The sequence below is a fragment of the Hippoglossus hippoglossus genome, chromosome 1 (assembly GCF_009819705.1).
Source record: "Hippoglossus hippoglossus isolate fHipHip1 chromosome 1, fHipHip1.pri, whole genome shotgun sequence".
Classification (NCBI taxonomy): Eukaryota; Metazoa; Chordata; class Actinopteri; order Pleuronectiformes; family Pleuronectidae; genus Hippoglossus; species Hippoglossus hippoglossus.
Genome location: NC_047151.1, coordinates 24518540 through 24535245, shown reverse-complemented (window position 1 = coordinate 24535245; position 16706 = coordinate 24518540). Strand labels below are relative to the sequence as shown.

General features: G+C 45.8%; 1 protein-coding gene across 5 annotated transcripts in view; it reads right to left on the bottom strand.

Moving 5' to 3' along the window:
* The window catches only part of grin2ab (glutamate receptor, ionotropic, N-methyl D-aspartate 2A, b), a 120145-nt gene that overhangs the window by 49482 nt on the left and 53957 nt on the right, over positions 1–16706 (bottom strand). For all 5 annotated transcript variants that reach the window (XM_034596736.1, XM_034596707.1, XM_034596724.1 and 2 more), the window contains exons 5-8: positions 3610–3776; positions 3362–3496; positions 3173–3272; positions 301–506 (exon numbers count right to left, since the gene is read on the bottom strand). In XM_034596736.1, coding sequence (XP_034452627.1) covers positions 301–506; positions 3173–3272; positions 3362–3496; positions 3610–3776 — 608 coding nt within the window. The remainder of the gene's footprint in view (positions 1–300; positions 507–3172; positions 3273–3361; positions 3497–3609; positions 3777–16706) is intronic.

Below are 16706 nucleotides of genomic sequence, written 5' to 3'. Positions count from 1 at the left end.
TGTCTGAAGTTCAACTCTTTGTCTCTGAACTAAGGCGTCGTAATGAGCTCATACACGGAGCAGCCGTGTACACAACAGTGAATAGTGTTAAATGTCATTAGACATCACAGTGTTACTCACTGCTGTCATCTCCGCTTCCTCTCTTCCCTTCTACCCCTCTCATTAATACATTCAAAAGAAGTTACGTAAAACCGCTCGACACTCGGCTGCAAAGACAAACAGAGTTATGTAAGTCCCTAGACCTTGATCTCCTCACACACACACACACACTCTCACGCACGGACACACACACACACACACCTGCGCAGGGCACTAGGTGGGAGCTTCCCCGGGCTCCGGTCTGATGCTGTGCTGTAGCAGCTGCTTTGGGCCTCTGGCAGCTCCCCTTTCTCCCGCAGCATGGAAGTGGCCGCAGTGGTAATGATGCCAACTCCGTCCCGGACCCGCGTCTCCAGCGGATACTCCCAGTCGTCGTAGGACACGGAGATCATCCCCAAGGGAAACACCTGAGCGGGAAGAAGAGGAGATCTGAGAAGAGGCACATGTGGCGTGTTAAAAATGCAATTTGTCTTCGATTTGACATTTTCTATCCCGATTTTAAAACATCCATATGTAGCCGTCCAAGGTGGGAAATGGATGATTTATTTGTCATATTGTGTCAACCTGAAATAATTCATATCTGGCAATGAAAGAAGTCACTTTTCCAATAGAATAATTCCGACAAACTAAAGAGCTCTCTAGGTTTATCTCAGCAGCAGACGGAGCGAACATGAAAAGATGCCAGCGCTGTAATCTGTCAGTCTACCCCACAACATTTTGTTTTTGTTTTTAATTTGGCTCCGACTGTAGAATCAGATCTTGTCTAAGGTGTAAAAATCACACAAACACAAACAGGAACGTTGAGTGGAGGAGAAAGACGGACAAGAGGAGGAGGAGAACAACTGTTTCAGAGGTGTTGTGGGAAAGGTAAGCAAACACTGGAAATGTTTCCAGCTTTAATATGAGCAGGGAACATTTGAGGTGATTCTATTTGTGTACTTATAAGATGTTTGGATCAGGGCTACCTGACACCAAACCCAGCTGACATTGGGCGAGAGGTTCATCCTGAACAGGTCACCAGCATATCGCAGGGATAACAGGCAAACAACCATTCACCCTCAATTAAGAGTTTTTAATTAACCTGATCCTAATCTGCATGTATTTGGACTGTGTGAGGAAGCTGGATATTGGCCACATAGACACAGGGAGAACATGCAAACTCAACAGAGAAAGCTGGGATTTGAACCAGGAACCTTCTTGCCATGAGGCAGGAGCTTTGGTTAGAACATCAACATGGAGATTCTCACAGACTTTGACCACGGCATGATTTTTGGTACCTGACTGGCTGGTTTAAGTATTTCTGAAACTGCCGACCTCACTGTCAAACACAACAGTTTCTACGGTTTAATCCAGAATGACGCAGAAACCAAAAACTATCCAGTGAGCTGCGGTTCTGCAGAGGGAAGTACCTCGTTGATGAGGTGATGAGCGGCCTGGTTAAATCTGACTGGGAGAGGCTACAGTAGCTCAGATAACAACTGAATCATCTCAGAATGCACAACACGTCCAAGCTTGAGGCAGATGGGCTCCAACAGCAGAAGACCATGTTGGGCTCCACTCTTGTCAGCCAACAACAGACATGTGAGGCTGCTGTGTGCACAGGCCAAAAACAAGAACTGGACAGACGAGGACTAAACAACATGTAGCCTGGTCAGATGAGTGTTGACGGTCAGAGTTTGGTGATAACAGCACGAAGCCATGGACAGAACCAGCTTTACGTCAACAGTCCGGGCGGGTGGTGGTGTAATGATGTGGGGGAATGTTTTAATGACACACTTTGGGCCCCTTAATTGAGTGTTGCTGCAGACAATGTGTGCCCCTCTATGGCCACAATCATCTTCTAATGGCTACTTCCAGAAAGATAATGGACAAAGCCAAGGAGCAAAAATCCTCTTCAGGTGGTTTCACGAGTTCAGTGGCCTCAGATCGGAATCCAGTGGAAAACCTTTGGGATGTGGCAGAAGAGGAGGTTGTGCAGCATAAATGTGCAGCTGAGAAATCTACAGACATGATGTGATGCAGTCAGGTCGACAGAATGATTTCAGCATCTTGTGGTACAGAGGAATGAGGCTGTTCTTAGAGCGATAGGTCATCATCTGAGGACGAATTAGCCTCTAGGGGGCAACAACCAATATTTTGAGGCTTCTGGTTTAGACGGTGGAAACCAAGACTCAAGGTACTCTTCTTATTTTTAGGTTTAAAAGCGGGAGTTTGTAAAGCTCTCACTCAAACCCCTGAGATCGGACTCAAATATGCTTGTGCTTGGATTTCCTGCGCTCTAGCTTCAGCTCTTCTTCTTGCATTTATATTTCTTCTGTGCAAGTGCAGAACTCTCTGACTTCTCCTCTGCGCTTGGATTTTGAAGTCTGTCGAAACTCCCCAACCCGTAGAAGGCTTGACCGGTGAATTGTCCCACCCTCCATGAGCAGGGGAGAAACCAGAGCGCAGATGTTTCACACACAGAAGCTGAGTGCAAGCGAAAGAGCTGGAGCGCAGGAAATCTAAGCACAAACAAGGTATATTTGAGTGAGAGCATAATGAAATCTGAACTTGAAGACCATGCTTTTGAATAAAGATAGGAAACAAAAACCCATAATCCTCCATTCTCCATAAACTGTTTACAGTCCAACTAGTTTCACTTTTTGCAGATGTTTTAAATCCACATGACATTTTATCTAATCTAAGAGCAGCTATGTGCATTTGAATGCAGAAAAAATGTAAAAGCAGATAGCTGATGCATTTCAGTCACTGTGTTCTGCATCTTTTGCTGACTCCCTACCTGATTGGTCAAACTAGAAACAGAAACCAGAAGACTTCCAGCCCCACAATCCCTCACATGCAGAATCTGTTTATATTCTATGGTGTTCCTCATGAAGTGCTTGCTGAGTATGATTTCCAGAAACGTCGAGCTACTGCTCTAATGTGTTTCCTATTAGCTGCAGAGAGTAGAGGAGAGGAGAAACTCAGGGAGGAGGCAGCAGACGACCTGCAACAGCCTGGAATCAGAAACACTGCTTGTCCTGTCAAACCATTGAAATGTGGCCACCTGTTACTACATATGGGGCCTCAGTACCTCGGGGGTAAAGTCTGGGTTGCCAGTGGTGAGACTGGACACGATCCAGATGTAACCGGCTCCTATGAGACCCAGAGAGCGAGCTTCCTCCATTATATACCTGTGGAGGAGCAGAGTCGGAGAGTTATTAAAGAGCCACGGTGTACGACAGACACATGAAAAGAAAATGAAAAAGAAGCAAACACTCACAAAGCCTCATCCTTGGAGCAGTACAGCAGTATAACAGGACTCTGAATCCTCTTGAGGGCGATGTGTGATTTAGAGTTTGGGTCGCCATCCACAGCGTCGAGAGTCACCACACTCTGCATGTCCCAGCGCACAAAGCTGTAACAACACACCACTAAATATTCCCAGGTACTTCATCTTGTCGGCTGCGGTAAATAAAGGTTACGAGTGTGTGTGTGTGTGTGTACACGGGAGGGGTGTGTATTCATCACCTGTGATCCACAGTTGTCTTCAGCGTGCTGATGAAATCCTGGTACCCGGGGAACTTTGATGTGACGATAGAAAAAACGTGCCAGTCGTACTCCTCCATGATGGAGAGCATGAGCAGGGCCTCCTGCTGCAGAGCGGCGCCGAACTGGAAGAACGTGGACTTTTCATCCTGCAACGAAACAGACAGCAGACTCATCAAGGTGCATGAATTAATACAGACAATGAATAAAAAAAAAGGAAACAGGAGCTGGAGTGAAGGAGAGCAAGTCGGACTCAAACGCCCGATGGAGTTGGAGGAAATGTTTTCAGTTTTTGCGATCAGTGAGTCAGAGCGAGGGAGATGAGAGGAAGTGCGAGTGTTGGAGAAATGACGAGGAGCGAGGTGAGATGGGCGAAAGAGGAAGAGACACTGAGAGAAGTCAACAAGTGAGACTGCACAGCAAGGGAGTGAGCACCGGCAACAGGGGGGCCTAATGGTCGGAGACAAGCGCCTCATAACTCACAGGTTTGATTCCCTTCCACCCTTTAGAAGCCGATTCAACAACAACTGTGCATTGTCTGGAAAGCTAATTGAGCCAAATACAGCCGTCACTGTTGAATGGGATTTCTCTGAGCTGCACTAACTGCAGAAAATGATGGTGACGTTTTTTTAAAGCCGTCACACTTGAAGTCCGAGGATCTCCTCCAGAAACTGTGACTCCAGACTTTACAGCATTAATTCACAATGCCACGTGCAGTTCAATAATTTAGCCTCGGCATCGCAGACTGGGCGACAGTGTGAGAGGCAGCAGCGAGCGTCACCGGATAAAAAAACTAAAGCAGCTATAAAACAGACCGGAATCCAAAGTGAGTGTAGATGGAATAAGTTGCTAATGACTGCAGAATGTATGTTTGCATAAAGTGTGAGCTGGGCTTCCCCCGTGGGAAATAGACGGCAACACCATCAGAGGAGGACAGGAGAGAGAGAGAGAGAGAGAGAGAGAGAGAGAGAGAGAGAGAGAGAGAGGGAGGAAGGAGAAAAAGAAAAAGCTGAATGAGAAAAAATGCTCCGGTCGTGTGAGTGAGATTTAGATACCTGCTGCAAGAGAGTGAGATTCTTGGGAGGAAAACTGAAACATCAAATCTCCTCAGAAGGTCCTCCTCTCTCTCTCTCTCTTACTCTCTCTCTCACACACACACACACACACACGCTGTAACACAACTTCCACAGAGGGCATCAAAGAACGTGACACAATAAACATCAAAGCTCTCTTAAACACACATGGAGAATCAGCTGTCAGCCCGTCTCTGCCACAAACACCCCCACCTTTGTGTGTGTGTGTGTGTGTGTGTGTGTGTGTGTGTGTGTGTGTGTGTGTGTGTGTGTGTGTGTGTGTGTGTGTGTGTGTGTGTGTGTGTGTGTGTGTGTGTGTGTGTGTGTGTGTGTGTGTGTGTGTGTGTGTGTGTGTGTGTGTGCAGATGCATGTAAGCCTTGTTCTGTGGCTCTAGTCTTGTCTTTAGTTGAACAAAAAGCTCTCACTTCTGGCCAACACACACATAAAGCATGGCCCCGCGGAGATTTAGCTCCCCCCACTCCGCCGCTACAGGAGAGGCAGCAAAGCGAGGAGAGAGGATGAAATTGTACTTCAAAAAGATCTATCTCACTGTTGCCATCTGTGTGTGTGTGTGTGTGTGTGTGTGTGTGTGTGTGTGTGTGTGTGACTATAGGTGTGTGCAGCGTCACACTTTATCCAGATTTAAAGGAGGAAAACAAGGGAAAGAAAAATATCCGTTTCTGTTAGGCAACAGGCACACACTCAATTTTGCCCCGATAACGGCGACACACAAGCACAGGTACAAACGGGGGCGCTAACACACACTCGCACACACACACACGTACAACTGTATACTCGCACACAAATCAGCGCTGATACACTGTTTGTCAGGTATTCAGTCAACAGAACCATCTGGTAATTGCTAAAAGGATAATTCTGCTTTATTACCCGCGCCAGGGAGGTTATGTCTACATCTGTGTTTGTTTGTTTGTGAGCAAGATTACACGACAACTACTGGATGGATTAACATGGAACCTGGTGGAAGGATGTGTGATGGGTCAGGGGAGATTACACGGGATTACATTTGTGTGTGGATCCCGATGAGGAATATGTGTTTTTACCTTCTTTTTTGCGCTTTATCACATTTTTTCCCCCCAATTTGGGATCAATAAAGTAATTATCCATCCATCCATCCATCCATCCATCCATCTATTTTTAATGATTTTCCAGGGAATAATTCATGGATCTGGATGGAAAAAAAAAATCAGGCTTATTAAGAGGACTGTGTGTGTGTGTCTGTGTGTCAGTGTGTGTGTGTGTGTGTAACTTGGTGCCCTCTACTGCCTGACATTCTAGATATATGTTTTCAGATTTGCACCCCCCCCCCCCCTTTATGTATAGATGATTACATTAGTAATAGTTGGACAGTTGTTTAGCCGCATAAACTAAATCACTTGATGTGGCTGTAAATTAGAAAGTGAGGTCACGCCAGAATTGAGCTTGAAGTAAATCTGCAATTTTATACTTCAAGTTCACCTTGCTTGTGTAATGTCTGTTAGAAATCTGTATAATTTTGCAGTTTTAATATCATAAGCCATAATTCCCCTTTAGGTAATTCATCAGTTCAAAATGCCAAATATTAGCTGCTTCTCAAAACTTCATTAACCGTCGGTTTGGGATTGTTGCTTTGGACGCTGTATTTTAAAATGTCACCTTGAGCTCTAATGTGGGATTTATTACTGCTAACCCTCTTTTGAAGTATTCATTAACTGAAGATAGCAAATAATAATTACTTAGAGCCCTAATATACACACACACACACACACGAGCGCACGCACAAGCGCACACACACGAATGCACGCACGCACACACACACACACACACATCTCACCTAAAAACACCCACTGGGCAGGACAACGAGAGCAAGAGAGGTGTTAACGTGTGAAAGGCCACAATTCAGATTACATCATGAACAGTGACAATAACCTCAAGTGAAGTTATTCACAAATACACTGATGTGAATTTTCCTCCTGAGTGAAATGTTAAATTTTTTATTTCTTTAATAATAAGACATATATACAGCAGCATGTATATGGTGACAGGATGAGGCTGCTGCAGAGACGCTGCTACATGGCTCACAGATCATGTTCATAACATGCTCTTAACATGTTTAATATTTACACCTGTCATCGTGGTCTACGGCACACTCCTCCTTTTAGATACCTTCACAATCTGACGAGAGGAGAGGAGGGAGGAGAGGAGAGGAGAGGAGAGGAGAGGAGAGGAGAGGAGAAAGAGGAGAGGAGAAGGCAACAAGGGGATGAGAGGAGGAGAGGAGACAGTGAAAGAGGAGAGGAGGAGGTGACAAGGGGATGAGAGGAGAGGAGAGGAGAGGAGAGGAGAGGAGAGGAGAGGAGAAGGCGACAAGGGGATGCGAGGAGGAGAGGAGACAGTGAAAGAGGAGAGGAGGAGGTGACAAGGGGATGAGAGGAGAGGAGAAGGCAACAAGGGGACAAGAGGAGGGGAGACAGTGAAAGAGGAGAGGAGATGGCGACAAGGGGATGAGAGGAGAGGAGACTGTGAAAGAGGAGAGGAGGAGGCGACAAGGGGATGAGAGGAGACAGTGAAAGAGGAGAGGAGAAGCGACAAGGGGATGAGAGAAGGAGAGGATGAGAGGAGAGGAAGAGAGGATGAGAGGAGAGGAGAGGAGAAGTGAGGATGTAGCGTAAGAATGTAGAATGAGGGCAAAGTCTTTTTAAAAGACTGAGGGGGTGAAGGGCTCAGGATGATAGTTGCTGGTGGTTGCTGAATTATAAAAGATAAAAAGACTCGTTGACACAGACCTGCATCTTCTCATCAAATCACACAAGTCCACCAAGAAGTTCACAAATGAATAATGCACAGAGCGGTCGTCCGCGCACACACACACACACGGCACACAAATGTATTTCCACATTATAACCCATATACCTAGAGATTTACTGATGACATCGTGCATCAATTATACAAATACCGTGAACTTCATGTACAGCCTCACATCCGCCCACATGCAGACACACACCACACACACACACCAGTACACATGCACAAAGGCCCCTCAAAATATATCTTTACTCATACAATGAGCCAACATACCAATGAATAATACACAAAGTCCCTACAACACACACACACACACACACACACACACACACACACACACACACACACACACACACACACACACACACACACACACACACACACACACACATTTGCTATTCCATGTCAAATTTCATTTTTGTTTACAGCCGTCAGATTAAGAAAATATGAAGGTGTGGAAAGAACTGTGCAGATTCAGGCTAATGAGAGAAGAACTGACACATTTCTAGAAATCACTGGGAGGAGGAAGGAGTCGTGTGGGTTAAGAGAGGAAGAGGAGTCGAGTCCTGCACGTAGTCGGGACGGACGAGGGGAGAACGAAGTGGCCAAAAGCTGCGGAACAAACAAGTGAAGGCTGGAAGAAAAGAACTGAGGGACATGAAACAATAAGAGGATGGAGCTGGTGTGCAGAATACTGAGAAATAGATGGGGGTGGTGAGGAGGAGGAGGAGGCGGAGGTGGAAGAGGAGGAGGAGGATGATGAGGCCAGCAATGTGCCATTTAAATTTTTAATGCAGTAGGTCAGTTAGGATGTAGCAGCTGCATTTGGTTGCAATGACAGAGTCTGCCCCCCAGATGCTGTAAGCAAGTCTGCAAACAAACTAGCACATCAACCAAACGTCCCGTGTCAACAAAGTGACGCTCGCAGTCGCTTCAAGGGTCACACACAAAAACAAGTCAGTCCAGACTTTGCTCAAAGTTGATTTGTAGAAAGATTGAACAGATTCTTGGTCAACTGATCATTAAAAATGTGTCCCTGAGAGTGAGAGGTACAGGTAACACACAAAACACCAAACATTAGCTTGGGATGCAGAAATCATTTGAGTTGGTGAGTTTGGGATCAGAGAGCAGCTTTGGGAACAAGATTACTACGAAAGTCATGTATGATCCAATCAAATGAGAGTGATGTGCCTCCGTCAAGTTCCATACAGGAATCCAAGCAAATGTTTTCACAGAGAAAGGCAATTAATGCACTACCCAAATAATTAGACACAGGAGTTCCAATAGAAAAATAGGAGGCAAATATTGGAATAAATGTCTTAAAAACACGTTGATGTTTCTGTACGATAGACCTGAATGCAGCTTATACAACTGAAGCAGTGTATTCTGTTTAATTCATGTCCTGAAAAAACAAGTTGAGTGCACATGGTGTGAACTACTGACTTCTTCTCCACTCATACGATCCAGACACGGCCGGGTCGATGTTTCTCTGCAGCTGAAGTCTCACTGTACTGTTGAACCTTATCAGAGTCATTAACATTCATTACACACTGCAGGTTGGTATGTTAGGAGGACTGAAAGTGGGAACACACGAAACCGGGGCCTGTAAAACATTAAAACTGCACTCGAGAGCGACGCTGTTTCGACGGGACACATTTTCTGTTGCAGTCTAATTCTCTGTAAACGCTGAGCAGATGTTCTACAAAGCGTCGCGCTAACAAACACCACAGCTAAATCCATCCAGCCAACAAAGACTTAGCCCGGCAAAGCCACTTACAAACAAACGCGGAGGGTAACACGGGAGGCTGCTGTCACTCGACCGGCATCGGAAGTGACACAGCCAAAGAGTCAGAGGGAGCTGCGATTGTACTTTCTTTCTGAGAAAAACAAAAGTCTACGCACACGTTTATTGATTTCCCCGTGTGGGAGCTCCGCTTCGACTGCAGGAGACCTACACACTTTCATGAGCGCGAGCGTACGTCAGACGTGTAACATCAAACGCCGCTCTTTGAGCATTTCTGAAAGCTGTGAGCACGTCAGCAACCTCCAGCATGAAGCACAGCAGAAGAGATTCTCTTGACACTAACAGAATGTAAAGGCAGGTCCCTGAATGGCGAACAAGCGGCGGCCCCGCCCTGAAGCGCTGAAAGCTCTTCAGTTTTTCCAACAAAGAGACAGGTCCCAGAGCCCACATCCACTAACCCGGCGCCAGACGCTCCACATTCCCGGGCCTGACGGAGAGCTGACGGCATTTAGCCCGAAGACGGCGGCTCCCAATGCTAACAAAGACTACTTTACTATTTAACATGGGGTGAGTCCCGCTGTCGAAGTCTACTGTAGTATTTAACAGCCTCGCGCTCCCCAGGCAAACACAGAATAGCATTTAACACAGCGTAGCCTAGCTCCGGCTCGTGACGCATTGGGCCTCACCGGTGATTCAGACATGCATGTAATGGACAGCAGCGCGGCCTGCGACTGACGAGGCGCTCGCAGTATCACAGCAAAAAAACCTCAGGATGTAATAAGGGAGCGGAATACAACATGTCTCCAGGCGCTGAAAGAACACTGACCTCCACCACAACTTACTTACTGTCTCCTCACATTTACATTTCTGTGCAACCGAGCTGCAGCAGCACAGACGGGTCTTGTCTGTGTGGAGTTAGCATGTTCTTCCCGTGTCTATGTGGAGGTTTCTCCGGGTTCCTCCCACAGTCCAAAGACATGCAGGTTAAGTCGGTTGCCCATTGGTGTGAACGTGAATGTGTGAGTGGGAGTTGGTTGGTTGTTTGTTTGTTGGCCCTGAGATACGATTAAGTGATCTGTCCAAGGTGAATCCCGCCTTTCGACCAATCTCAGCTGGGATTTGCTCCTGAAAATGTCTCGAAACCCACATTAATAACCAGTAACCAACTTCATCTTGCTCATGTCGGTAAATGGATGTGATCCTCAGTCTCTGGTGCTACATAGGCCCGACATGTTCCATATCCTAGTGGTGGTAATAAATATAGCATTCTGGTAAATATGTACATGTGAGATCTGATGATAAAGTCAAAATGGACCAATAGAGGCCTGTTTATTGGAGCAGAGTATACATAGAAAGAAAGTTCTAATCAGAGATAAAGTTAAACCTGCAGCAGAACGCAGTGTTTTACTTTCTGACGGTGGTTTAAGGCTAATGGTCATTAATGCCAATCGGGAGAAAATAAAAGTCTGCAGTTTTTATACTAAAGTGTTTTGCAGAGAAAAATGCTGAACGCTGCAAAACCCAGAGATAAACTGAGTGTTTATGGGGTAAAAAATACCATAAGGATTTTAATTATATGGATTATGTGATGAACAGAATATAATTTACGAGACAAAAGTCGGATTCAATCCCACACAGGATTTGGATGCTTCTCCTTTGTACTGTGAATGCTGAGGTTTACGTTTTTTAATGATCAATTACATCAGAGCATCTTGATTAGAAGACGTAGAATATCGGTCACGTTTCTTTCTGAACTCGTAAATCTTTATAGTTGAAGCTTTTTTGCACAACTGGACAGTATCTACTGTAAATTTCAAAGGGAATGTGAAATTCAAACCCCAAATGTTCAGATAAATATGACTCAAAGTAAAAAAATATTTCAAAGATAAACGCAGTGGAATTAAAATCAAGTATTCAGCAGTGATTAAATAAAAAATTATTTCGTTTCTAATTAGACTGAAATCCTTGTGGCATTCTTCCCCAGAGAAGTAGTAATAGAGTAGATTACCTCTAATCAAGACACTTAATTTAAGTTTTGTGATGTGCTGCCTCGAAGCATTTTTAGGCAAAATATTTAAGCGTGATATCACTCTAATTTAACCTTTTACCATTATTGTCATAAAAAACTGAGGACCCACCTTTTGCATTTGCCACAGTGAGAGTTACACACTCTCTCCCTGCACTCGTTTACCTTATAGCTTTCTGAGGGGAAGTCATAAACTCACATTTGTTTTCAAAAAATCCATTAAAAACCGCTCGCAGACATGGCGCCGCCGTGAAGAACGAACATCCATCACAACCGTGTCATATATTTCTTTCCTGTCAACGCGTCAGTCGATATCTCCTTTTTTTTTTTTTACAGTATGTAGGGATTTCTTTTTATTGAAGCAAAAAAAAAAGAATTATCAGTTACTAATGTATGATGAGATTAGCAGGAGATTATCGATTTGTTAATCCAGTGTTATCACAGTCGGGACTGAACCGGGCGTCAGATATCATCCCCAGACTAATATCAACACAAGCTTTTATTGACTGTATTTGTGTGTTTATTATATTTCATTTGGAATATACTGCATCTGCGAAAATGTTTAGTTTTTCTTTAGTTTTATATTCTGACACCTGAGACACGATGCGGCTCCTCGACTTCTCACCGGCTCTATAATAACTTTATTTATATAAAGAACCTTGTTAAAACAGCCGTCAGAAAGTGCTTCACAAAGAGGACAAATACAAACAAGTACGCAAAACAACATATGAACTATAAAGTGAAACTATGAGGCAACTTTGCATTGGTTCCACAAAGCTCTCAATCTAAAGCTTAGTTAAAAAAACCACTAACATCGGGTTTTTGTCTGCAATTCGATCAGCCTTCACTCCTCGGTCAGACGACTCTGCAGCAGACTCTGGTTTGAATCGGTTCTGATTGGCTGCGATGGGAACGTGACACCCGGTTGAACACACACATTTGGCAAGACAGTGAGGTTAGGGTTAGGGTTAGAGAGAGAGAGCGCCTCACACACCAGGGGAATAACAAACAGAAAGGCAAACTCCTCTACTGGCACATTATATATAAAGGCTTCCTCGGTACAAATCCTTTCACTCCCACCTTCTCGTCTAAGAAACCAAAAGGGGACCAAACTTTTTCTGTTCCTCTTCCTCTAACCTCTGGAATAGCGCCCTGCTCTGCATTACCTCAATCATTTTAAATCTAATTTAAAAACCCACCTTTTTAATCTTGCTTTAATTCAGCCTGATCCTGCTTATGTCTCTTTTATTTATCTTCTTTACTTTTATGTTGTGCGTCTTTATTGAGCCGTTTTGTGTTGTCTCTCCTTGGTCTTGTTTGTGAAGCACTCTGGCTGCTGCTAACTGAATTAATCTGATGTGACTCGACATTACGCTTCAGTTCAATCAAATTAGTTTCTTACCTAATTAAGGGTCAACTATTAAAGAATTAAAAAAAAGCCCTTTTCTTTTGCAAAACATTTACTTCCTCATCCAACTGGGCTGCAAATATATTTTTTTTCTCAACTGTAATATGTATTCAATGAAAAAGGGAAAGTGCCAAAGAAACAATAATTGCTGCAGAGTAAAAAAAGCGAGCTGTTGTCAGACTCTGACAAATAAGAAGTAAAGATATGCAACTGAAACAGCCTCGTTCTTTTTAGGTTGAGGCTGTGAAACACAAACAGGCTCTTGCAACATTTTTGGTTCAATTAGCAAAACTTTCTAACGCGCACGTTGTTAGGAGGAGTATTATTCCTAATTGGGACGGGAAGCAGACTGAGAAATTGCTTGCCGGTTGCTGCAGATTAATCAAAGTGTGAACCTCAGGATTGAATAACTGCTCGGGGTCAATACAGTTTATTAATTTGATATTGCAATTTGTCGATAAATACCCCGCATACAAGGAGTCGTTTCAGCTGCATTTCCCCCCAGAAACAATCCATCAGCTGTCGTCTGTAAATCAAGAGCGATACTCGGCTGACTCTATCACACGCGGCGCTGCATCAGCGTGCAAAAGGCTCAACCACTAACTATTGAGAAGAAACGACAGGATTGTCAGGCGCAGGAAAGGGAAATTAGTTTCTCGCCGAGCTTTGACGATGCACAATGTTGACAATGATGCTTGCCAAGCACCAACAGTTAAATCTGTCTCCCGAGTGGTAGCCGTTGGGTCGTGTGCGCGGTTGGCCTTCGCCGAATCCGAGTGTCAGGATGCAGCTCACGGCAGAGACTAATCACAACACCTGTTTAGGAGAGATTACAGCGGGATCCGCCAGAGCGCTGAAAGGCCTCCGCTTTATTAAAAGTGAAGCGTCTGTCCAGGGTGTGACATCCACACACAAGCACCTGTGAGGCGGAAACACGAGAGGATGTGTCTATATATGGAGTGTGTGTCTGTGTGTGTGTCTGTGTGTGTGTGTGCGGGTGCTGCCGCTGCTGTTTGAGTAATAATAACTGTTTGACTTATAGAGCTTCGGAGAGGAAGAGATGTTAATGTTATTTCATCCCCCTCCATGGAAAATAAATGACACAGGCAACCCTACTCCCCCCCCCCTCCGTATCAGTGAATGAATTTAAAACAGCTCAAGAACTGAGCGAGAACCTGCTTCCTCCTCCTCCTCCTCCTTCTTCGCAGCCTCCATTGGCAAATCACAGTATTGCCAGTTTGATATTTATAGCTGAAATGCCTTTAGGTGAAAAAAAAAAAAAAGAATCTCACTCTTTCTCTTACTCTCTTTCTCTCTCTCTCTCTCTCTCTCTCGCTCGCAGCCCACTGATGGTGACTCTGTTGGACTTCAGAAACCTTAGGCCTGGTGTTAAAAATGGCAGAGTGAGTCAACCCGTCCCGTCTGACTACCTCGGCGTTGATTTCTGGACCACGCTAAACAGGCCAAGCGCCGCAGGTACGAGAACAGGACGGCCCCGTCGGGGGGGTTGGGGGTCAGGGCACCTGTCCAGTGCCGCTGCAGAACAAAGAAGGGGTCTGGCTGGTGCAGGGAGACCACGAGCCACAAGATTAATTAGACAACTCAGAGCGCGTTAGTCGTTCTGCTGCTAGAGAAACAGCTGCAGGCCCTGCTGAATACTAAAATATTGTTTTACCCCTGTTTTGCTTAAAATTACATTAGCCCAGTATTTCTTAAGTAAGTTCTTGACAGCCGCGGTATTATGTTCACTAAATACCATAGAATAAGTTTATACAGTGACACAAACATCCAGGGGGCATCTGGGTTGTGTGCAGGGCGGAAAGATGGAAAGTGAAAGGGGGTTTTTGCAGAGATTGTTTATGGGTAAAAGAGGAGGTTAGACAAATCGCTAATTCTGCAGAGAGAAGAAAACCGGCAGCTGAAGGGGTATTCATTCATTATATATAAGCCTTAGTCAGGTCTGTGTAAGCTTTTTACACCAAAAACACTCCCACAACACTATGGTGCACACACTCTCTCTGAAACACACTCACAAATCTTACATTTAGTTTTACCAGCAACAGGCTAACGCTCGTTTATCCCCCCCTCTCCTCTGCTGAGTTTGCCCACATCTGAGTCCATCTCCTCCCCAAAGTTCAATTAAGCCACTGGTCTCCTCCAGCACCCCCCCACCACCTCTCCCGCCGTCTCCCCATTCTCCTCCCTCCTTCCCTCTCCGATCCAGCCACTTGCTCTCATCGCTTTTGTTCACACGACAGTTACCATCCACTGTTACCATGGTAAATCAATGGTCAGTCTACAGATGGGAGCAGATTCATTTCTCCCTAGCGCATGCACACACACACACACACACACACACACACACACACACACACACACACACACACACACACACACACACACACACACACACACAGACACGCACGCATGCACACACGCACACACACATGCACGCCTGAACACTCACGCTGTTTGCTTCCCGCTCTGGCATTCCACCACACTGGTAATGGATAGGTGTCGATGCTCTGTGTGGTCGAGTGCAAACGGGCAGGTGCGAGTGTGTGTGTGTGTGTGTGTGTGTGTGTGTGTGTGTGAGTGAGAGTCTGAACATGTGTGCTGCTAATGTGTCAAAGATCAGATAAGTAAATCTATTTCCTTTACTAATTAAAGGAAGGCAGAACTCCTCAAGGAAAAGACCGAATGTCAGGGCGCAGTGTGTTAGATGCGATAACCAAAAACACACACACACACACACAGACACACAATTCCTTTTTATGCACCCACACATGCACACTTTCCTATGCACAAATTACCTTTGGCGGTGTGTATATTATCTCTACTAGGAATGTGTGGGGATTGGATGTACATGTGTGTGTGTGTGCGTTGAGTTGCTAAGTGTCCACTGGGGGAGTTAGAGCAGCTACATGGCAGATGCTTAAAGCCAGTGGCTATTAGACAGCAGAGCAGAGATAATAGGCTACGGCTGCCATTACCTACTACGCCCTATTAGCCAGTAACCAACCTGGAGACAAACAGACAGACACACACACAGAAACGGGGCGAAATCTGTACTCGCGCTATATGCATTCCTGTGTCTGCATCTGTGGGTGTGCACGAGCGAGCTCTACTGGGCAGCGCATGCTTGGAGAGACGGATGAGAGTGGAAGGGAGGAGACATCGTATCCTATTAGCGAGACAGATCTTTTCCAGATGGGGAGGGAGGGAGGGGGAGGGGGGCGCGGAGTGGAGAGGTGAGGCAAGACTCGGGGAGCGGGAGGAAGTAGAGGAAGTGCTAACACATTCAGAAAACAAAAAGTGCATTACAGTCCATGTAAGCAAGAACATGAGCCGAGAGTTGACAGGGAGAAGTGAGGGGGGGGGGGGGGGGGGGGGGGGGGGGGGGGGGGGGTCGAGGGAGTGACAGAGAGAAAGACGGAGAGAGAGTGAGAGAGTGAGAGAGGGACGAGAAAACCCCTCTGCGTGACATTCGATAAAAAGAGACAAGAGATGAACCTCAGTTCCAATATGTGACTGTCGGCGGCCGTGCACGTGTGTTCTGAGGAGAGAGTGTGACACACATCACATGCTGCCTCCCTCTATATGCATCTGTCTATCCATCCACTCCTCCTTTCATCCCTCTGTCACCAGCCAGTTTGATGATGCCGCTGCTTAAATGCAGAGACTCTGCCAACGTGGCTGCTCCTGCTCGGGTGGAGAGCTGAGCGGATCACGACAGGTGGAGGCTCCGGTGATGGAGCCTTGGGGTGGGGGGTGGGGGATGGGGGGTGGTGGAGGGGTTTACTACACAGAAGTGGTGAGAGGGAGGATTAGTGATGACGACGATGATCAGACCCTGCTCCTTGTTCACTTCCACATCCTCCTCCGCCTCCCTCGCTCCATCCCTCCTCCCGCCCTCCTTCTGCCTTCCTGTTCAACACACTTTACAGAAGTTTGAGCCACTGGGAGATCATTAGCACAGGATCAAACCCCACCACTCACTGTCCACACACTCACACGCACACACA